General features: G+C 40.5%; 1 protein-coding gene across 1 annotated transcript in view; it reads left to right on the top strand.

Annotated features, from left to right (window-relative positions):
- The window catches only part of FCHSD2 (FCH and double SH3 domains 2), a 174,926-nt gene that overhangs the window by 1,148 nt on the left and 150,241 nt on the right, over positions 1-23,537 (top strand). Inside the window, exon 2 of the mRNA XM_075722744.1 lies at positions 2,246-2,343. Within this exon, the coding sequence (XP_075578859.1) occupies positions 2,246-2,343 (98 nt within the window). The remainder of the gene's footprint in view (positions 1-2,245; positions 2,344-23,537) is intronic.

The following is a 23,537-nucleotide window of genomic DNA, read 5'->3' as shown; positions in this document are numbered from 1 at the left end:
CTTGGCTTCATGGAGGTGTTGAGACCGTCCGTACCAGTTCGGGGGTGCTGCTGGCGGTATTTTGGGGGCTCGGCTGCGTTCGGGTACTATGGTGGGTTGCTACCAGCAGCGATGGGTTGGTTGCCTTGGAGCAGAAGGTCACGTCTGGAGTTGATGCAAGGATGCAGGCTATCCCGGCATGTATCGAGAGCGTGGGCGAACAGGGGCAGCCAAAAATGTGCAACATATGTTTGATGGGAACAAGCTGCAAATGCAGCGGGGAGGCTTTTTTGTGTCCGTGCGGTCCATGGGAATACGGGGCGCTTTGCATTGGGCTGGTATGGGAAGAGACGGAAGAAGGAATGTAGATTTGGGAAAAAGGCTGTTCCTAGCGTGGCTTGCCTGCAGGCAGGTTGTTATCTGGGAGACCCGAGTTGTAGCGGGGTCTTGAGCTACGTGTAAGTACCGACGCGTGGAGATTTATTAGTTATTTTGAGGGTTGTACGCAGCGCTCGGTGTGTGGGGAGGGAGGGAGAGCTAGGGACGGCGAAGCAGGTCTCGGGATGGTGAGAGGCTGCTCCTTTACAGGCGCCGTGGAAAGGGAGTTTCGTGGTTTTACGATTTGTGCGTGTTAAGATATTCCTTGCGGTGCTGCCCGACGAGGGTGGTTTGGGGCTGTAATGGTGTACAGCCTGACTGTTGCAGCTCGCCGGAGCTGTTTGAGGTGTCTCATGCGGCGGTGAGATTTCTGGGTGAGGAGGTTTGCAGGGCTTTGCTGTGTAGCTGTAGCACAGCGGCTCGCGGAGCTGGGGAGGGGAGGAAGGCTTGGGAGGGAGCGTAAACAGAAATCCCTTGTCATCCCCCGAGCTCCCCAGTAGCCCTGGCAGGCAGCTGCAGCGACCATCTCGCCTTGGCTCGTTCCTGCCTCTCGACCTCTTGTTTTGCGGCTGGACTCTTGCTTTTGTTAAACAGTTCTTATTTCTATTTTAGTTTGCATTTGGCGGCTTATTTATATTACATGTGTGTCATTCTTTGCCTATATTATTTTGTTTGAGATGATTTCCATTACATGGGTCATCTTGTGTGGGTTTCTTTATTTTGAGGAGGGATTTTTTTTTTTTTTCATATACAGATAAAACCGAAAACGCTGAAAGTTCATGTTAAAAATAGACATTTCTTCTGCTTAAAGTCAGGGGCATACATGTGATTTTTTTTTTTTTTTGGTATCATGTGAAAAACTTGCCTTTATATAATGTTGTGATTAAAGGGTGCTTGTTGCTGGGGGATTGCTTTCAGTGTTAAAATCGAGGAGGCTTTTGCTAGCTGATGAGATCTAGGTTTTTTTGTTTTTTGTTTTTTGTTTTTTTTTTGGCCTGGCTAGCAAAGAAGAGGAAGATCTGTGTCGTCTTCCTCTCCGATTTCATCTCTCTTCGCCCATTACAGTAACTGTTTGGCATTTCTGTCCTCATGAATGCATAATGTCTTCAGATATGCTGGTGATCATTTTTTAGGCCGATACATGGATTCCCTGTGATCACTAGAGGGCTTACATGCCAAGACCTCTTGTTTTATAAAAACAAGAACAAAACAACCCCAAGGTTCCCTTCCAAAATCAAATCATTCCTGATGCCTGTGCCGATGGTTCGACCTGTCAGTTATCAAGTAGGTTCCCAAAGTATTGAAATTTTAGCTTCATGATCACAAGGTGCAAAGGAAAATTACACCACTACTAAAAAAACGTAAGGCCAACCTTCTGAAGCCTTTTATAGAGGGCTCTTTTGATCTGATATGCAGTCAAAACCAACTTGATGTTTAAGCTATCTTTAAATGACAGCAATTGTAGGACAGTTTAATAAAGTTCAGAATTGTGTGACTTGCACTGAAGTGCAAAATGTTTAATAATTTTTTTTTTTTTTCTTCCTCTGTGGCCTGCTTTTTCTTTTTGGTAGGCAAAACTCTTTTGTTGCACACAAGCTACCCTCCCAGGTTTTGGAATAAAATTGCACTTTTGTTAATGGTTGGGTGTAAGTATGAGATTCCTGCCATGTGCAGCGTAAGCCTGCTGGGGTGACAGCACTTACTGAAATCAGCCTTTATGAATGTTGCGTAGGGTTAAACTGCACCCTTAATTCTGTGCTCGAACTTCCCACTGAAATGTGCAATTTCAAAATAGGTGAAGGACATTAATTGTTTTTTTTTTTCTTGTTGAAATTTGACTTAAACTCTACAGAAAATATATGTGGTCCGTGGTTTCTTTTTTTTGTAGGTGAAAGTTACACAAGAGCTAAAAAACATTCAGGTTGAGCAGATGACAAAACTTCAGGCCAAGCATCAGGCAGAATGTGAGCTACTTGAAGATATCAGGTAAGGTTACAGAAAAAAATGCTACTAAAATTCCTTTAAGATCCAGTTTTTGGAAGAACATTTGAGTTACAAAACTTCAGGAACTGACGATGGAATTTCCTCTTTGGATTTCCTGCTTTTAGGCTGTTAAAGTTTTGACACAGCTGGAAATTATAACTGGAGCTAACACAATGCAAACCATTTTTTGTTCTCTACAATGGGGGAAATGTTAAAAAAAAAAGTGTCACAAACAACATACAAAAAGCATTGGTCTTTTCAGCAATATTTATATAATAGACTAAGACTTTGATTTACTGGGTGTAAGAGGCTGCTAAAATTATTAAAATATTTTAAAACCACTGATGTGGTTTATGTCTGGCTAGAGATAGCTTTGAACACCACTTTTAAATTGAATGTATTTTTTACCAGAAACTTGTAAGAAGGTATTTGCATTTATAATTTAAAACTCTGCACAGGTTAAGATCATGAAAATCTACATGACATCAATTGTGGAGGTTTTATTATTCATTTTACCTAATGTGATTGCTTCTCTTGAAGTTAAAAGTTTGCTTTTGACAAAATATGGTGGTAGTGGGTACCTGGCATTATATGGGGGATTAATCATTACATTTGGAGACGATCAATTTCTGGGATGGTTCTTCTGTAAAATATTCAGCAGTAAGTCCACTGCTGTCCCACCCTTTTTGCATATCGTCCACCCGTTAATTATTTAAATGAGATTTCTTGCTTTATATTTGTATATAAAATACAAATGTGGCAACTTTGACAGAGGCCATACTGTTTGTCTCACTCTCACAGTGTCCTCTCTTCACAAATCAGAATGCCGAGCCTTGAGCCTTCTCTCCCCTGTTTTTCTTCTGGGGGTGTTGAAATGCTTTTTTATATGGGAAAGATCACAGCATTCGTTTCCTTAGATTAAAATTAGTGGCTGTGCAGTGTTTAACTAGCAAATGCTGAGTAATAAGTAACAGACTGATCCAAGGAATTTTTCCCCCTAGATAGAAGCTTATTTTTAGAACATCTAGACCAGGTACTGCTGCTCTAGTCCAGGTTTTGTTGCCATTTGCTATTTTTCAGGAGTTTATAATTACTTCCGTCTGTATTCTGCTGAAAGATGTCATAAGCATTATTAGCCTGTGGATACAAAAACAGGAAAACATGTGAAATGCCGGCTTAAAATATTTTTCTTTAATGTAATTAAATTTCTACAGTGAATTTAATTTGTAAATTTTAATGTTATGGATTAAGAAACCGCCTTAATAACATCTAATTTACCAACACGGGCACTAAACTTACACAGTCTCTGTTCAGCATTCATGTTGCAAGCAGTCTGCGTTTGCAGAATCACTGCCTGGATTTACAGATTAAACATTCTTTAAACATGGAATGATGTGATAGGATATGACAGCTCCGCCGTGTCAATGATTTGTTCAAATATCAGATAACAGAATAAGAGAGAACAAGAGAATTTTTGTTTAAAAGTATTTGCTGAAAAAAACCCCCTGATCTTGGTTTGTGATGCAGAGGCCTTTTAATTGCATCTGGCTGTGAAGGAGGAACTGGGCTTTGAGGACTTGGTAGTCTTGATACTGCGCTGGCCAGCGTGTGACACTCATGCGAGAAGCTGGGTGTCAACCTCGTCGTCAAATTGTGTATTTAGGACTGTATTCAGGATATGCAGTCACTGTGATTCCGGACTGTTCCAGAAAGCAATGCCTACTGGAACCACACGCAGGATCTTTTTGTCTCTGGAACGAAGAATTATTTTTCTAGAAAGCACCCCGCTGTTATCCAGAAGTATTAAATTTTAACTGAATGCTGTTTGTTTATCAAGACTCGAGAGAGTTCGGGTCCTTTCGCCGCACTGTTGGAGCTTTTGGGTGCTGCAAGAGCACAACTTCATGCTCTTGTTTTGTACTACTCTGTAGTAGTTTTATACTACTACTGCTACAAACTTAACTGCTGCAGGGGAAACCAGAAACTCTGAATACATGGTTTGCAAGTTAGTGCTTAAGAATGCGTATTTTAAAATGTTAAAAGTATTACAAATAATTCCTGTATTTGTTAGCATATAAATGTGAGCATTCAAATCACATATGCAATACTTACAAACCGTAGTATTTGTATAGGATCTAAACCTCTTAATTACATTTTTTTTAATACCATTTCGGTTCAATTTGTATACAACTAAAAAGAAGCGATACAAGGAAAAGATCAGAAAGTTCTCTTATGAGTTCTAGCAGAATACATCTATTGTCTAGTATATTAGCAGATGGTTTTTGGCAGCCTACCAGATCATAAAGCATGCCTGCCATTCCAATAGCTTTGATATCTTTATGCAAAACTGAGCACGGCTTTAAATGTTTGTAGTTCGAAGGCTTAAACTATGTCATTTGGAGAGGACGAAGACTGAACTACTGTTTTATTCCAAATGGGATTCTTCTTGGTCAGGGTTGAGGCAAATAGGTGTAACTACCTTTTCTCCAGCCCCTCTGCACATACTACACATACTCTCCTTGAAGGCTGTACATAATCAAAACCAGGATGTTTATTTAAATCTAAAATATGTCTTCTTTTTGAGTGATAATACAGCATTTTGTATGCAAGGATGTAGATTCAGGTCCTGGAGGCTGGGAAGGAAAGGCAACATGTTTTGCTGGTGGAAAGCGTACCTGGGATTTGACAAAGATGTGTGCTGATAGTTGAGTGGAGAGCTTTCCTGGGAGTTGGATGACTTTTGACACAATGTAAAATTCTAATATCCATTAAAAAAAAAAAAAAAATCAAATATCTATTGCAGTCTTACAAACTGCATTGTATTTCTCTTCTCTGTGGGAGCTTAGCATCAGTGAAGCTGGAGTATCTTTTTATGACTTGACAAGACTATAATAAAAAATGTGTTTTGAAATGTGTTAGCAAATAGGTTTAAAAATACATTTCTGTGTTTATAATCTCTGTTTGGCTCTTTGTGTTACGTTTCTTCATACTTGGTGACGGAGGAATTTGTGGAACAAGTGATTCAGGATGCTTTTAGGATCATTGGCTCAGTTTTAGGCATGACATATGTTTATCTTCTGTAGCTCGCTAAAGCTACCATATCCTTTCACATGGTGGATCCGTGCTGGCATTACTATAAAAAGATTGTCTTTCTGCAACTGTGATGGAGAAAGAGGTTTTTCCTCCTGAAACGTAAATGTAGGCTTTATTGCTGTGAACCAGAAATCCTTCAAAGTTTCCCTATGGCTGGAAGTACTTCTTCGCTCTATCCATACCTGGCTGCTTTTAGGCAGCAAGTTCTTTCCCCCCCCCCACCGCCCCGGGCCAACTGGGTTACGAATGGCTGAATTTATCAGAGGTGTTGACAATTTTCATATATTTTGGTTTCAAAGACTACCTTATTTGATTGGTGGTAGTAAATAAGTCACACGTAGTGGTCTGAAATTGCCCTTAGTTGGCTGGGACATAGGCATACCTTCCTTTTGCGTCTGTGCGTGTGTCTGCAAAATTGTACAGAACGCTGTATATGATCCGCGTTTGAATTCGCCTTGGTATTTCTGTAATGTATTTGTATGCTATAGACTATAAACTTGTTAGGTGATAGTTGCTTTACCTTGAACGTTATCTCAAGGCCTGCTTTTCCAAAGAACTTTATGTGGATTTACAGTCTTTGCTAATGTATTCTAAAATGTCTTTTTTAAAACTTCGTCGCTTTCATGTTTTGCCAGAGCGAATGAGGTTGCGGTTACGTGGCTGTTTTAATCTGTTCTAAAGCCTGGACTGCTGCTGAAGGGCCGGCTCCACTTGCCAACTATTTCTATTGTCTCCCTGTAGGAGCACAAGGATGGGCGAGCCATGTGGATTAGGGAACTCACCCACCTGAAATCAAACCTTCCCTGACTTTTCTCCCCAAAAAGGATAATTTTTTGGATAAATCCATTCCCTGATCCAGCTTGCTGCATGGCTGCGCAAGCGCCGCTGCTAGCACGAGAGGTAGGAGCAATGGGTACCTGAGAAAGGAGAGGAAAAGCAGGGCTGTGCAGTAGCAGCCCAGGCTCACGTGGGATTAAAGTCACTGTGTAACCCCAGCGTAATGCTCCTGTAGAAGGCACAGCTGCTGCTTTGTGAATTACAGAGCTGCAAAGGCCGCCTTATTTAAGTCTTAGCGAATTTTCTGCTGTCTGGATGTGTTGATCCTATGTTGCTTCATCATCTTAAGTCAGTTGACTGTATAGTGTGTTGGAAATAGATGCAAAGATTGCATGATGATGGAATAGCAATACCATCCTTTCATTTGTTGGGTCCCAAGTTTAGTTTTTCATCATTTTCAACTAAATTCATGTAAAAGGCATTACCAGCATCGTAGGCTCATAATCTTTATGGTCTCCTGGTACGGAACCAAATACATGTACAAATACCTCCTCCTATTTATTTTGCTTTTCTGTCCTTGTGGTTTCTCCCTCCTTCCTTCTTCTTCTTATTTGAAATATATTCTTGTTGTTCAGTCTAGCATATATCGCAGTGTAATGTATCCTATAAATTCATTCAACTTCTTTTCGTAAAGCCACGTTCCTCTCTCACTCTATTTCTTTGTCATTCACCTTTCTGCTGCTGCTGCCTTGCCTTTGTGTGGTATGTTGTGTCTTCCATCCTCTCATCCAAAGCTGTGCCCCCTGAAGATTGCTTCTTCCTTCCAATTTGTCAACTTATTTTTTTTGGTTTTCCTCCCAGGTACTTCATCTCTTCCCTAGTCTGTCCTTTATCCAATTCTGAGCTTGTGAATTTTAGTCAGTTCTTGGGTATCCCCTCTATTTCTGAGACGCTTTGGTACTTAACGTTCAGCAGCACTGCTTAGGCCTGCTCGGATTGTGAAACCTCTGTGTTTACTTGCTAAGTGGGGAGATCTTCTTGTGGGTCTTCCTTGACAATCCGAGCCCTTTCTGGTCTGGGATGCCGTTGCCCCGTCAGCTGGGCTGTCACTTGTTTCTGCTCCGCTGAGACGTAGCAGGTTAGACGTGGACTATATGAGTGAGGAAAGAAGGAATTTACTGGGGATTTGTGTTTATGTGCCCAGGACGAGGGCAGAATACTTCTTTGATGTCTCTAACTTGGTGTCTCATTCCTGTCATAACAAGCCTGAGTGAGCAGTACAGATTTAAAAAAAAAAAAAAAGAAAAAAGAAAGTAAAAGTATGAATGAACATGTATCTGTAGATAGCTAGTTGCTGCTAGTTTTAACATGTCATTTTATGTATTGAATTATGCTCCACATAATAAAGTTGCATGTAACCTTTTGCTATGAATATACTTTGTACTCTCCGGTGGAATTTGACTACGCTTCTGTAATCTCAGTGATTATGTTGGTAGGTTCGTGATAAGGTTTACGGCAACTTTGGCTGTGAGTCAAGCTACTGAAGTAGAAACTAACTGCAGTTCCAATTTTAAATACAGCAAATCTAATATAGCAGCTACAACGCAGATCACTTAACAGATACTGTGTTAGGGAAAAGTCACGGTATGGATAGCGCTGCAGAAGGAGAAGTAACTGGAAAAGAAAACCGTGAAAGAATATGTATTTATATATGTATATAGCCATATATATTAGGATGCCGTAAGAAATTCTGAAAAATTATGAGAAAGCTTTACTTTTCCTGTCCTGAGGCAAAGTGGTAGTGAGGAGTTTACCTTTCTTCTTGTTCTTTCCGGTCTCCAGCTGCAGGGAATGCAATTTGTTTGGATATTCTTGAACCCTGTATTGGGCTCCAGAGCATGTTTGCCTCTGGCTAGTGGGTATCTGATAAGGCCTTTTTTTTCTTTTAAAAATAAATTCCTGTTCAGAACTTCCTCTCTGCAGTCGCTGGGAAGTTTTCCTAAGGAGGTCATCTTTTTTTCCTTTATACTGCTCAGAAATTTGTCCTTCATTGCCACCTTTCCTTCTTTCCTCCAAGGTCATCCACTTCATTCAGTAGATGTGATGCTCGCCTCTGGTGTTCGTGGCTTTATTTAAGTAGGAGCAGAGTGATTTTTCTGTGCTTACGGGTTCTGAATTCTGTAACCTGGCAAAGTGGAAGACAGCAGAAGCATTAGAAAAACTCATGAAAACCATATGCACAATATTCTTTTAGTCTAGGTTTGACTCACACTTGAAAAGGTTTTCTTTGTGCAATTAGTAGCTCTAGAGGCTTAATTTTTTTTCTTTAAAGCTTGCAATTTTCTTAGGGGTTGATGACATTTTCTTTCCTCTTGGGTTGATCTTTCTCACCACCACGAGCGAGTATTGTGAGTTCATTTTTCTTCCCCCCCCCCAAGCTCTGTTAATTAGTTGAGGAGACACAGCACAATTCTTTGCTATACACTAAATATGCAGAAATTTCAGAAATTTTGAGAAAAGTTGGTGGTGTTACTTCTGAATAATATTCCATATAAAGATGGCACAGAATCTGTGGTCTGGGCACGTTACCTGTAATTAGGCAGTCCTTTAATGAGATGCTCGCATTCTTGACAGAATTAAAATCTGGTGATGTTTTGACTGGAACTGTTTGAGGGAAGCTTGGAATGTACTTAAAAAAATGTTGCCTACTGGGTGTGGAAGTCCAAGTTTTGAGCGGAAAAAAAAAAGTTTCAGTATAAACATAGCCACAGTGTAATGATTCAGGTCTGTCTTGGCACAGTGAAATTGAGAAATGGACCACACTGCTTCATTTTTTTTAATCTCTGACATATAAAAACTAATGGATCTTCTGTTTCAATATTTCTAAGTAGCTTTACAGTTTTGGGTTAACTGATGAAGGTTCGTTTTTGATGATTCTTTGGGGTTCTTTTTGTAGCAGCAGTAATAGTGTAAAATCCCAACAATCCGTTTCTCCCATCAGAAAGAACATTTCTTTAAGAAAATACTTTAGCTTGAAGGTTTGCATTTCAATGAGCTTTTGTTTATTAAAGCTATTCCAAAACATGCTCTGGAGGGCTGATTTTTAAGGGTTTGTGTTTCCTTAGAAGCTTTCAGGAGAATTCAGGCTTGTTACTTGAGCTGGTGAGCACTGTGCCTTTAGTATGCGTTTGTCTTGGAAGACAGTAAAAAGATGATTCTGGTACTAAGTACAACACATGCATTCTTTGCATGTGTATTTTCAGTTTTGACTCAATGCCCCCCTTTTTAAGAATGAATTCTTTAGCTTGCAGAAAGTTGTGTGGGTGGGTTTTTTTCTGAATTTTATCCGAGTATGGCCTTTCCTGGAGCTATCGTTTTTTCACCACAATGTTACTTGGCAGAGCTCTAGAGAACCAGCAGTTGCGATGCACTCCTGTAAAGTTGCCTTTGTTACAGATTTTTAAGGTGACAATTGCAAGGTGCAGCTGAAAATCGACCAAGTTAGCTACGTATATTAGAATATATGGTACAGGATAATTTTAAAGGAACAAAATGCTCTTCCTTTGATCCATGTGATCAAACCCAAACCTGATTCTGTGAGGAAGGCTTTCCCTTTGAGGCTCGAAGTTACTTGTAATCCCAACTCTTTCTTCCAAAACAGGGTAGGTAAGGGGAATTGAAGATGTTCAGAACATAGCACAAACATTGTGATAAGCTGTATTGGGAAGAGGAAGAGCATTCTTATCATTCCAGACACAATTAGTGTAGCCTGGCTTAATTTCCTATGGTGTTTTGTTGTATTTGTTTCATCTTGTTTGGTGGGAAAAGGTTTATTTTGCAGGTTTTGCATCCTTTGCCAATAGTGCTTTTAGCATCTTTTGCAGACAGTGCTTTCAGCCTTTTTAGCATAACCTACACAAAGCCTTTTGTAAACAATACCTGCTGTGGCTTGGGACCTTGCGGCTGTTGATAGAGGGCACTCCACTCTTTTCATCTAGCTTTGTGGCTGAAGGCGTTCTTTTTTCTTCTCCTCCCCTCCGTGCCAGCCTTGTCTTTCTTCTAGAAGTTGTTTTAGACATTTACAGGTGAGCATGGAGATGCGCATCCGCTAGTAAAGCTGATTTTATGTTAGTCTGGCTCACGGTCCGTTATATTATCTGTCTTGTGGGCACAGATTCTTGTCTCCTGCCTCTGCAGAAGGGTGTGGTGAGTAGCAGCAGACGGTATTACACCACCAGAACTGGCTTCACCGAAGTGTTTTCGACTGTGTGTCGAACTGGCTCGGAACAAATTCAGTTTTTGTCATGCTGAAAATACCCGCTAGCACATCGTGAACACTGATTCTTGGCAGTGCCAATGTTTGTGCCACAGAACTGGAGCTAATCGGAAAGTAAAACCTTGTCCACGGTCCCTAACAAAAACAGTGTCGCAGGCTGGTGTTTCAAAAAAAAAAAAAAAAAATAAAGATACCGCTTTTCGTAGAAACTGCTCTGACTCAGAGAATCTGATAGTTGTTGCTGTATCTGAAGTGGTTTTTCTGTTTTTAGTAAAAGTTATAATTGGAACCTGTGTGTATTTTGTGTCTCATAAAGGCTAGTTGAACTTTATATAATAAAGGAAGCTGAAGAACCTCTTGAGAAAGGTACAGAATTTACGTTATAGACCTGTTCGGCCAGTCTCCTGATGGTGCATTGTGTGAATTTTCTTTTAATATTTGAGTTTCTGCATTTGGGTCAAGTCCGGCTTTGGAATCAAGAGAGCACGGCTGGTCTTGTCTCCCATCAGAAGACCTTGAACACCTTGTGCCTGTTCAGTGCTAGTGAGTGGGAAGCTTGTCCTGACAAATGAGGGAAATGATATTATCGGATCATACCTCTTGTAAATTCTCTGCATAGGGGAGGCAGAGGTAAAAAGAGAGATTTTCATAGAATCATAGAATCGTTGAGGTTGGAAAAGACCTTTAAGATCATCCAGTCCAACCATTAACCTAACACTACCAAGGCCACCACTAAACCAATTTAGGGGAGAGTAGCTTGGTGGCTGGATCATTTATAATGTTGTTTTGTTTTGTTTTTTCCCCAGATAGGGGCCAATGTAGCGTGGTTATCTTGACTGCAGAGAACTTAGTACCGTGTTACTTTGCTTACGATCCCCAGCTGGTTGTTGAGATCAGCTTCTCCTGCTCCTAGTGGACTTTTAACCTAGCTGTTATCTTGTATTACAGTTGGTGATTCTAGTTTTCTGATGAATATGCATCTGATTTGTTTTGTTTTCTCTTAGTACAGTCAATGGGCTTGTTTAGTCGTCTTAGTCACTTACTGCGCTATGAAAGCGCATTAAAAAGGCAGTCATATTTTAAAAAATGGGCTGCAAAAAAAAGGGCAAAACCTCATCAAACCAAAGTTATTTCAGTCAAGTATTTGCAGTAAATGAAACTGGTTTATAATAGCTCAAAGTAGTGCTTTTCTGTTTGTTTTTTTTATAGTAGGTTTTAAAATTTTAATAACATTTTTCCGAAATGCATAGTAGGAATAAGTTAAGTTAGAGGCTTTTTTATTGAATTAATGTTTGTAAGTGTTCAGTTGTGTTTATTTCTGGAATAAACAGAATATTTCCAATTGAAATATTCCTTACTTGAGGAAAGAGAGTAAAAGTAACTGAAAAAAAAATCTATTGAAAGCAAGGGGTTTTTTTTCCTGTGTGCCATTGTAAGCACGTAGATTCTATTCTTAGATTTTTAAAGTTCTTAATGTTTGAAGATGTTCCTTGTAACAGTCTTTTGAGTTGTTTTCAGTATTCCTTTCTTTTGTGCCTGTGAGAATGCGGTTAGGTTCAATCTCCAGTGGCTGCAAGAAGGTTGTTCACACACATCTCAATCCTCCTGCGCTTCCTCCAGCAAGCGTCGTTTTAATGAGAAAGACAAAACGCGTTGGTGTCTAATTTTATGAGAAGAGCTCAGCCATGCAGAAGACTTTCGAAGATTTATGGTGGTAAAGCCACTAAGTATAGTTATTTCTAGCTTGTGTGCCAGATGGGAGCCAGCGTTAGGGAAGAAAATTTTGGCACTTGTGACCGTGTTTAAATACATACAATACCGAGCATAAATAAGTTATTTTTTTGGCTCCGCTATATTCTGTGTGCATATTTGGAGGGAAGAAGAAAAGGGAGGAGGCAAAAAACCAAACAAACCACAGTTTTTTCTTAAGGGTATGATACTCTAAGATGATCTCAGATCAAAAGTGCTTTTAAAGAAGTTTGAATATAAGAATAAATGAATTTGTATTTTTGTGAGACATTCCTGGCAATATTTGGAAAGGCTGGAAATTTGAGAAATTACTTAAAATTATTATCTGAGGGTATAAAAGGCGGAAGTACTTCGGTTTTAATTCAGAATTTGAGAATGACAGAGATGAGGGCCTGAATTTTTTAAAAAATGAAATAAAATTGCCCCAAACGCTTTTCAGACTTTCAGCAACATAATAAAATAGGTGTCTTCTCTTGATGCAATTGTGAATGTCTATCTTGAAACGTTAGCATATGTTAGGCTGCTGAATTTCTGTTCATGTTAGATCTAAAAATCAGTGGCTGTCCATCCCAAACCCAGGCAGAGAGAGAGAGGCTAGAATGACTTGTGAATTAAAAAAGAAAAAAACAGAAAAGCAATATTAGGCAGCATTACGGTGTCTTGGATTTCTAGCAGCCGCTTTTCATACTGTTGGTGCCTACCCAGCCTGGTTTTGGTTTATCTTATCTCTAAATGTACTTTGCTCGTTTTCAGCTGTGTTGCCACTAGTGAAAAAGGGCGTAGATGGCAGTGGCTTTACATGTTATTTTAATGTGCTTGTTGTTGGTGAAGTTTTCTTTCATGTTAACTGATTTTGTGTGATTGTTTCTAATTACCTCTATGTGATCTAAGCTGACTAAATAAGAACACAAGTAAATATAGCTGCCTAGTAACACCTAATTAGAAATAGGTGCTGCTTTTGAATTTCCTCTTTATCTTCTCATTCTTCCCCTGTTCTTCTCAACACTGTTAGTCCACATAGTTGTGAGAGAGGCATAGTGCACGGGTAAAGAGTTCACATTTTCTGTACAAGATGTACTACAGTATTTATATGTTTGTGTACTTGGGGGACAACCAAGCCATTTCTGGGAATTGCTTTCAGGATTCAGTTCCGTCTGAATTACAAGAAGGAGAAGAAACAACTTGAGAGGACCATCACAAGGGTTTTTTTAACACGAGTTGCAACACAGCCCAGACCGTTGAATTTTAATAAATTTATTTCACCAGCTCCTGTACTATTGGTGTAAGATGATAAACTGAAGTTAATTCGCTATACCAGCAATACCAGAACATATAGGTGCTCTTTAAAAATAGATATGCCTCCAAGGTATCTCCCCTGGGGTGTCTAACCACTAAGAATTTCAAACTCTGCCACACCTTCGTTCGGTGCTGCAACTATCGCCTTGACAGAACCAGCTGTTTTCTGCTTAGGTGAGGAAATGAAATTGCATACAGCAGTTGCTCTTGCTGTGTCTGTTTGATGTTTTACCACTCTCTGCTTGCACGTAGCACTGCTTTACAATTTGGCGTATGGGGAGTAACAGTTGTAGTTTGTCCTTCCTGATAACGGATTGGAGGAAATAGTTTGGTGACTGGAATGATCACTACACCCCCGCCAAGTTCTGCAATGAAAGCTACTGAGGTGACTTGTGTTTCTTTAATTTGCGTAAGTCTGTCTCTGGAAACATGTCCAGACAGAATACTGGGGAGCAGATCTGGCTGGCTTTGCTCTCAAAATTGATAAAATTCTTATCGCTCTCTACAACTACCTGACAGGAGGGTGCAGTGAGGTAGGGGTTTGTCTCTTCTCCCAAGGAACAAGCGATAGGATGAGAGGAAATGGGCTCAAGTGACATCAGGGGAGGTTTAGATTGGATATCAGGAGAAATTTCTTCATGGAAAGGGTAGTCAAGCATTGGACCAGGCTGCCCAGAGAGGTGGTGGAGTCCCCATCCCTGGAAGTGTTCAAAAAACGGGTAGATGTGGCACTTTGGGACATGGTTTAGTAGGCATGGTGGTGTTGGGTTGATGGTTGGACTGATGATCTTAGAGATCCTTTCCAATCTTAATGATTCCTAGTTTTTACTTTCATTATAAATGATCCAGCCACCAAGCTAGGAGGCGTGGGGTTGCTACTCTCCCCTGAATTGGTTTAGTGGTGGCCTTGGTAATGTTAGGTTACTGGTTGGACTGGATGATCTTAAAGGTCTTTTCCAACCTGAACAATTCTATGATTCTATGAAATCCAAGCTAACTGCGGTCCACAAGGTCACAGAATCGTAGAACAACCCAGGTTGGAAGGGACCTCCAAAGACCATCTGGTCCAACCTTTCGTGGGAAGGGGAGCCTAGATGAGATGACCTAGCACCCTGTGCAATCGCATCTTGAAAACATCCGGCAACGGGGACTCTGCCACCTCCCTGGGGAGGTTGTTCCAGTGATTGATTGTTCTCCCTGTAAAAAAGGTCTTTCTTGCATCGAGATGAAACCTCTCCCAGTGCAATTTGTACCATTGCTCCTTGCATTCTCCACGTGGCTCCTTGTGAAGAGGAATTGTATGACCATACTAGACAACGAGGAGTCAGAGAGGTGGGACCTTCTAGTTTAGGCTCAGTAGCATTTATGCGTTTTCAACTAGAGGACTACAAAACTCTACTTTTATTTTTTTCCTCGCCTCCCTTCGATGCTCCTGGAGATGACAAGAGTGTGGAATGGGACTAAGTGTCTGGAGCAATAGCAGTGTTGAAATAGAGTATCTACAGAGCAAGGTAATGTGGTGTATGGATGTGGGTTGTAAAAGCTGAATGTTGTGTATTTCAATACCTCATAATAACAGAGAATTTAATTCTGTTTACTGAAACAATCCTCAGGTTGTTTAAAAACCTTTTGATACACTAGACAATGATTTTTCTCCTTCTCTATATAAAAACAGCCAATAAATCTACTAGAGATGATATCTTTGAAACTTTGAGAATCCAGACAGGGAAGAAAATGCCTGTAGTGTGGTTTTTTTGGTTGGTTTTTTTGGGGGGGGGAGAGGGGAGTCACCTTTTTTCAGGTATGCCTAAGCAGGATAAGAGAAAGGTGTGTGAATTTGTGAGCAAAATGATTCAGGGCTTATGATTTGATTTCCTCTCGAGATCTTTTGAGCAATCTTATGTTTTCTTTGCAGTTAAAAGAACACTCGGATCTCTGTATAGCAAACATTATTAATATTTTTGGGGTGCTGAAGTATTTTGTATAACATATCTTTGGGCCTGTTAGTGGGAGTTGTAGCTATTCCTTGTATTCCACATTTTCCACGCAATAGCAGAAAAGAGATGAAAGAAAAGCAATTTCTGCCGTTTCTTGGAGCAGTTGCAGTAAGACTAGTTTGTATCTGCTTCTTGGCTATTTTCTGTGTGTTTCAAATATAAGTGGAGAGCTCAAAAGTGTAATACCTGGGAGGTGCTGAGTCTTTCAAATCACTGCCTCTATATGTAGTGACAGACTTGAGAAGTGCAGTAGTTCTCTTTGGGCATCTGATTTTTTTTCCTCTGTGCTTGCTGTGTGGAAGGTGCAGAAGCACTCGACGCGATGTGAGCAATGTGAGGGCTTTCAGGGCAGCATCTACCTAAAAACTTCTAACTTATCAAAATGTATGCAGAGCTTAAATGATGTGCATTATGTTCAAATAGGTTAAAAAAAAACCCAAACACCCCCCCCCCCAAATCAAACAAACTTTAAAATTGTTCATCTGTATTTGCATTAATCTACGTGAAAGCAGGTTTTGGTTAGTTACTATCAGTTGTGTAGAAAACAAAAAGCAAAGGCAGCCGTATACCTAGTTTTTCTAAGCATTTGAAGCTTAGGCTTTTCTGCTGAGGAGGTGAACATCATCTTTGTTCTTACATGAGTCTTTCATTTGTAAATCTGCAGAATTTTGATGCCAGTGTCCAAAGACTGGTTCAAGTTGGTGTTTCAGTCTGCCTCTTGCTAGGGGAGAAGTGACGTGACTGTCTCTAATGCCAGGGGAATTAAATCCTATATGTTTCTGTTGCTTCTGTAGCAGCTAGTGGGCATTAGATACTCAACTTATAGTATAAAAATCTGCATGAAAAGTTTGAGCATCTTCTGCTGTGTCCCTGAAGCCCAATAAAAACGTTCTTTAATTCTTTCTTCTGCATGTACTTCCCGTTGTGCTCCCTTTTCTTTCGGTAAGAGGTGGCTGTCTTCACTTTCATCTTTACAAATGCGCAAGCAGGAGTGAAGGTGTGTTTCTTGTACTTGAAATCAAGGATGTTGATGTTGTTATTCCCGATTTCCTGGGGAGACCTGAACCTCAGACCAGTTGTGTTCTGTGTCCGGCAGCCAAGGTTTACCATTACTGGAGAGCTCTGCTGTATCAGAGGAAGGTGACTATCGACAGTGGTCTTTGTTCTGGAGTTTGGGGTGGTCTTTTAAACACCCCGGGCCTCGATTGTGGAGCGTGTTGAGCTTTGATCTTCCCCAAAAAGTTCATTTTACTTAGCGGGGATGCTTTGATGTTCTCTGCTTGCTGGAGCTGATTACTGCCGAGTCCTTCACGTGGAGGTGCACTGCAGTGCTGCTGTCCAGTCAATAACCGAGACCAGGTCTTTTCAGCCAAGGAGACGTTATTGTGAATCCAGACGCATCCAAAGACTTTTCAACTCTCAAGTGAGCAAATGGATCTCCCTGCTGTAGAAGTTTTCTCTGTTGAAACGTTGAATTTTTTTTTTTTCTTTCTAAATTTAGCAGGTTAGTTCAGTATTATGCTAGATGAGGCTGGGCCCTATTTTGTTGGCGTAGCTAGGTAGGTGTTTGGAACGTGTTTTGCCTTATCTGCACCTCGCTATGCTGGTGACCTGCCAGCGTGGAGGCAACCTGTGTTAGCAACTGTGTTGTGCTTTTACTCTTAGCTTCTCATTCAAGAAAAATAGTCTTAACTATATGATACTCCTGCTCCCCAAAAGTGCTGTTTTCATAAATGAACTTCCAATTTCGTTATATTAAAACCTGATTCTTAATTCCCAGTTAAGCACCTGAGCTGCATTTGCCCTTGGAGAAGATTATCCTCTGTTGGGCTTCCTGTTCCAAGGTGTTTGTAGCAGCTGATGCTACTGCAGGGTAGTAATCAAGATCAAGCAAAGCCAGTGGCAAGAAGAAAAGGCTTCTTGTACTCTTTCAAATACGTTTTCCAGGAGGCTGGTTGGCAGTAGACTTAAGTTTTTTGGAAAAAGGATGGGGTGGGACCCTGGCTTCTCTTTCCCTGTGTAGGGAATGACCAAAGCAGAAAAGACTGGTGGTACTCAAGAACCTTCCCAGGTGAAATGGGTAGAGGTAAGGAATGCCACCATTCCCGAAAAGAAGATGAGCTGAACTGAAAAAGAAACAGCTCAAAAGATAGGCAGTGCCCTGCCAGGCTTGGTGGCAAGGGGCATTAGTAAGAAAATACTAGGGTTTGGGTGGGTTTTGTGGTTTTTTTTTTTTCCCCCCCTTTCCCGCTACCCAGCAGATGCTCTACCTCCAGAAATTTAGCAGCCTCCACTCCTTTTCTCATTATTTCAACAATATCACCAAATTCAGAAAGCATGATTCTGTTTCAGTGTCTCCCCTGTTGCTTCCTCTGAGTCCCATCTGGCCCAGGGGTAACTTACGTGAGCGGGGAACTGAGCAGCCTTTCCGCTGCTTGTTTAGAACAGGCATCCGCGGTGGTAGGGACAGTTGTTTTTCCATAGTATGTGGACCACAACCTGTAATCGCGATAAGGCATTGAATTATTCTGGCAGGGAAATGACAAGATGGCGGTGGGAGGAAGCGTGCATTTCGCAGTTCTCTGTGACTGACGGATCAGATTCCTGCATCCAAGGTATGAGCAGGCTTAAATACCCTTTGAAGGAAAACTGTGAGCAGTATTGTTTACAGAAAGCAATATGGGGAGCAGGAATGTGCTTTCTTGTTACGACATCTGTGTACAGAGTAGCGTATCCAGCTGTGGGGAAGCAGTCAGCTTGGTTCACCTGGCTTGTGGGGTGTCAACCATCCTGAAACATCTTAAACCCACTTTCTTTGGCAAAGTTAGGAGACTTTGCACTGAAGTGGCTGAGGCGTGGGCACATTCCACGCCGACTGTTGTACGTGCAGTAGTGTCTAGGAGAGATGTGCAACAAAGAGCAGCTGTTTCTGAAACAACAGCAGCTTTTTGTGGAGGTACAAATGGGTTGGCACGTAGAGCGGTGTGATTGGGGTGTAAATAGCGCGTGAATATTGCCTTCACGCAGAGACACCGCGTCAACAGTATTTCAGTGCTGAATGTGCTGAAGGTCTGCACATTGCGTGGAAAGTAGAGATAAATTGTTTTCAGTTGCGGCTTTTTTTGCTCTAAAACTTTATAAAGAATACTCTGAGATATACCTACAGATATATGTTAGCAATTGGACCACGTGTTTTCAGTGAACTATTAAATTTTATTGACTTAAAAAATAACAGTACATGTACCATGTTCTTATAAGACAGGGCAATTGTGCTTTGAGGGAAAAAAAGTTATGGTAATTATTAATACTTGTCAAATACATTAAATATGGAATTTGTCTTATGTCAAATAAGAAAGGGTGGTCAAGAATTGGAACAGGCTGCCCAGAGAGGTGGTGGAGTCACCATCCTTGGAAGTGTTCAAAAAACGGGTAGATGTGGCACTTCGGGACATGGTTTAGTCTAGTCTACCCTTGATTGGCTTAGAGTAGACTTGGTAGTGTAGGTTAATGGTTGGACTGGATGATCTTAAAGGTCTTTTCCAACCTAAACGATTCTATGATTCTATTCTATGATTCTATGTCAATGGTAATGACAATGAAACCTTGTGAAGGGCATGATTTAAAAATGAAGTGCCTGTATTAAAGATATAGGTAAAGAAAGGAGAAAAGGCTTTGTAATAAACTTGGGTGGCACTGTCAAGATTCCTGAAATGTGACAGGTGAGTAAGGTAAAAACTCTAGGTAAAGGTTGTTGTTGCCTACTACAAAACATTTTGCAGATCCAGGATGAAATAAGCTGCTTGAATGATGAAATGTGTCCTGGCTTCTTCAGAGAGCTGTTAAGCAAGTGGGGATCAAAGAAACTCCTCATACTCCTGTTTTCTAAAAACTCCTAGTAGACTGTCTGAATTATGCTAGTGTTTTTTTTGTCTAAATAGGAAATATTCTGAATATGATGAGTCAGGTTTGGGTAAGCTATAAAAAAGCTTCATATTTATCTAAATTGTATCTTTCCCTATTGTTTGCATAGTTTCCCATTTAAAACAAGAAGTCCTTAGTGATCATTTTAAATACACTTAAGCTCTAAAACCAATCTTCGTATTTGTTGTAAATGCTAATGCTATAAAGAGGGCGTGCTTTTATTTTGAAGAGGGTGAATGAAATGTTCACGCTCACCAGCAGCTTTCTGGTGGTTCTTTTTGTTTTCTTTTTTATTCTACTAAAGGGAAAACTCTATTGTTTTAGAATTGTTTTGTGTCTGGATGTCATGTTTCTCTGATCACATGCTGGACTGCTAATACTTTTCTGAGACAAATTGCTGAAAACATTGACTACGTTTGAGGTTGCAAGAATTCTCTATATATAGTGACAGAATTGATTTTTTTTTTTTGGCTTTGTTGCTAGTGGCAACTCATCCTAATCCCAAACTGTACGGTAATGTGATTTATGGTGAGTACATTGCTTGCTCTTTAACGTCGTCTGGAAATTTTTTCTGTGTGCATTGCTAGAGGGTCATTGTTGAGGCACGAGGTAAAGATATTTCATGGTTTAAGAAAGAGTCGTTTGTCGTAGGTTGTGTGGATTATAACACTTTAAATGATGAATAAAATCTTAGTTCAAAAGCATACTTAAAACTGAAACTTAGGAGAGAATTACGTTGTCATTTTTGATAGGTTTATGAAGGAGAAGCTTCTGATTAATTGGAAGCTTGTGCTGATAAACATCACAAATATCTCCTGTTTAAACTTCACTTTGCTTGTGGGTTTGTACTATTACACTAAGTACATTGCATATATGTTAATATTTTTGTTTAAAGCGGGTAACTGTTACTGAGCGTGTTCCACATACTGCATTAAACAGCTTGTGTTCTAAATGTTACCAAGATGTACGTTATGCATGTTATAAAGAGCACCTAAACTTGCACCCACTGGCCTGTGCCGGTTGTGATTGACCTCTAAACGTCCTGGTAAAAATGGTGACTTCGTAACACATTGCATGGGGAAGTTGTAGATTTTAAGTACATCAGTTAAACTATTCCGAGTAAGCAAATTTAGTCTTTAAAATATAAATATGCTTTTTAGGGAGGGATATTTTTTTAAACAGCAGGAAATCATTGATGTGTGAGAACTTCTAAGGTCAAGAAATTCAAAGTTAGACTGTCTGGATTTTGTGTTTCAAGGCAAGATCTTGTTTATCTGCTCTGTCTGTGGGCATGGAAGGCAAATTGGTTTTTTACTGCTTTGAATTGAGTGGGGTTAGAACAGTGGTGCCCAGATTGCCCAAAACACAACAGTTGATCATTTTTTAAACCTGTCTGCCACCGTAGTGACTGAAAGGCAGTAACAGAGCTGCGAGTCTGGAATTTTGTGATGGTGTGGGTGGCAGTACCCAACTGCTAGGAGCTTAGGGTCAGTTGGAGGGTTTCTATCTACAGAAGATAATGGAAATTATTTGGCTTTCCTCCATTGACTAGAGACCTGTTTCATAGTAAAATGGTGGAGAGAAATTCAGGCTTGTAAGCATGCTGCCACTCGTTTCTTGTACAGGAGGTTAAGCCTTCTCTGGTTTAGTTACCTCTGGGTCCAAATTACAATAAGCTTCTTCTGCATCCAGAAGAACGATGCTGATGAAGGCCTGTAGCTGTGTTTAGAAACAGCTATACTTTACATTAAGGATGGGGCTTGGTAATTTGATAATCGAGATCATTTCTAGCTCTGCCTCTCTTCTAGGTTTTTCTAATTCCTCTGGAATCAATGCATTAAAAAAAAAAATCTTTTTTTCTATTTCAGAGAGTTGCTTGAGGGGAGGGCAAGAGGATGAGCTAGATACTGAAAATTGCGTGTGAAAACTGTAGTAGAACAATTGTAGATGAACGCAAGCAGGAAAGGCAGAAGGCTGCTTTTGACACAAATATACCATGCACAACTTTGATTCCTTGATTTAGGAGGATCTTTGTTATATACTTTGCTGTATGCTGATTTAAGTTATAAGCAGATTTTCTGCAAACTGGTTGAAATGTTCTCTGCTTTAATACCTCTGTTTACATTCAAGAGAATTTTCCTTTAGTGTAGTTTATCTTAGTTGAGAATAAGTGGATATTTAGAGTAAACATTGCAAAGGACAAATCGTAGCAAAGCTGCCTGAGATGATTAGTTTTAGCAGCAGAAAAAGTGTACTTCTAATTGCAGCATTAACATGCTGAATTGGATGCAGTTGGTGAGTTACTGTAAATCCTCTGTGTAGCAGAATAGGAGTAGAAACATGTAGCAGGACTCCTCAGGGTGGTAAAATGTTCCATAGTAGCTGAATCAACAAGGGATTACTGTGTACTTGGCTATAAAAGGGATGGGGTGGATATTACAGCTTTTATTTGCTCGTGGGAAACTACTGTTTGAAAATGGTGATATGTCTTGTAGTACGGAATTTGTAGAGAAGAGCTCTGATACGTTACAGGATGTTTGAATTGTCAATTAATAGCTTTCTGCAGGAATTTATGAAGCTGTATTCAGAAAAGCTGACTATTTTAAGGTTAAGATGAAAGAGGAGATAGTACAAAGAGTATGTATATTAAAATCAAGTTTCAAAAAAGTCCACTTTGTTTTTTTCTTTTATACTTGCCAGAGAACTGGACAAGTACACTGAGGTAAGTAGAAAAAGCGAGGGATGACTTGCCAACGAGCTGCAAGAGCGGTGCCCTACGGGGAGGATAGCTGAATTTCTTGACTTGGCAAGCAAAGATTTTCTTGATGTTACGAATATTTGTGCTTTAAGAGTCGTAAAGATGTCCTTCACACATCTGCTGAGATCAGGCAGACCTCGAGTCGATTCACAAGCAGGAAATGTCACTGACTTCTCGTGGTGGGTCACAGAGCTTCATGGTGGGCAAAAGTTTAGGCTGTGGGTGACCTCACAGGGGTGGTTTTGAGTTTGTTCTTCTGGCTTGCGTGCTTTCACAGCTGATGGGAGCTTGGCCTACTCAGCAATGATCGTATTAGTACGCTCTTGTTAAAAGTCTTAGCCTGGAGGCCACATTCACGCTGCGTTGAGATGCTTGTGGTGTAAGAACTGCAAATTGTCCATACTTGTCGTGGGAGGAAGGCTGGTATTCATAACTTGCTGTTAGGAGTCCTGTCCAGACTAGTGGCAGCTTGGGCTTCTGTGACCACAAATTGACTTCAGGACCTAGAGAGAGGCTGTCAGGAGAGCAGAATTCAGCTTCTTTGTGCAGTTGGTAGGCAGAATCTCCTGGGAAGCAGACAGGAGGGGGAAATACGCCTGGATTCGATGTTTTTAGCTCAGTTTTTCTGAAGAAGACTTCCAGAAAGCTAAGGAGCAAACCACCCCGTTTTGTGGGAAGATCAGGAATTTCAGCAGAAGCCCCAGAAGGCTGCACAAGGGGCTAAGGGCCAGCATACAAGGAGTGAAAACGGTGGGCAGTAAAGGAGGGGTATTAAAGCTTTGCTTGGCTGCTGAAGGACAATACCAGTTGCATCTACAGCTGGTCAGGGACATGAAGAGTGATAAAAGGGGTGCTACGAGAATGGTAGCAGCAAGACATTTTAAGAGGCAACAGGGGAGATGCCTGCTGATGGCTTTTAGGGAAAAGACTGCAGTACTCAAGACTTTTATTTTGTTCCCCTCAGTCCTTGCAGGTGAAATCTTCACCTGGACATATGTGCTTAACGTAGCGTTTAGAAAGACACTGTTCTGATACGAGCGGTGACGAACATCTTTCTGCAAGACCTGGGGGAAAAATTGCGCGTGTGTATCTCCATGCAGAACTACGTGGATGATGATCTTGTGTTAATGGATGAGACAGCAAGTTCAGCTGGAGATCAGACAAATAAAGCCAACCCAAAATCTAAGCAGAAAACTGTGTTTGGACAGTGCTATTAAATGGTCGACACAGTACAGTAACTTATCCTAGAGTTTATTTAATAGGTGGTACAAAGTCTTCAGCAGGAAAGGTGATAGTAGTAGTGCTGATATTATTCAAACCTGACATGGAA

Source organism: Pelecanus crispus, chromosome 1 (genome assembly GCF_030463565.1).
Source record: "Pelecanus crispus isolate bPelCri1 chromosome 1, bPelCri1.pri, whole genome shotgun sequence".
In the NCBI taxonomy this organism is placed as follows: Eukaryota; Metazoa; Chordata; class Aves; order Pelecaniformes; family Pelecanidae; genus Pelecanus; species Pelecanus crispus.
The sequence above is the reverse complement of the archived record's forward strand: the minus strand, read 5'-3'. Positions and strand labels throughout refer to the sequence as shown.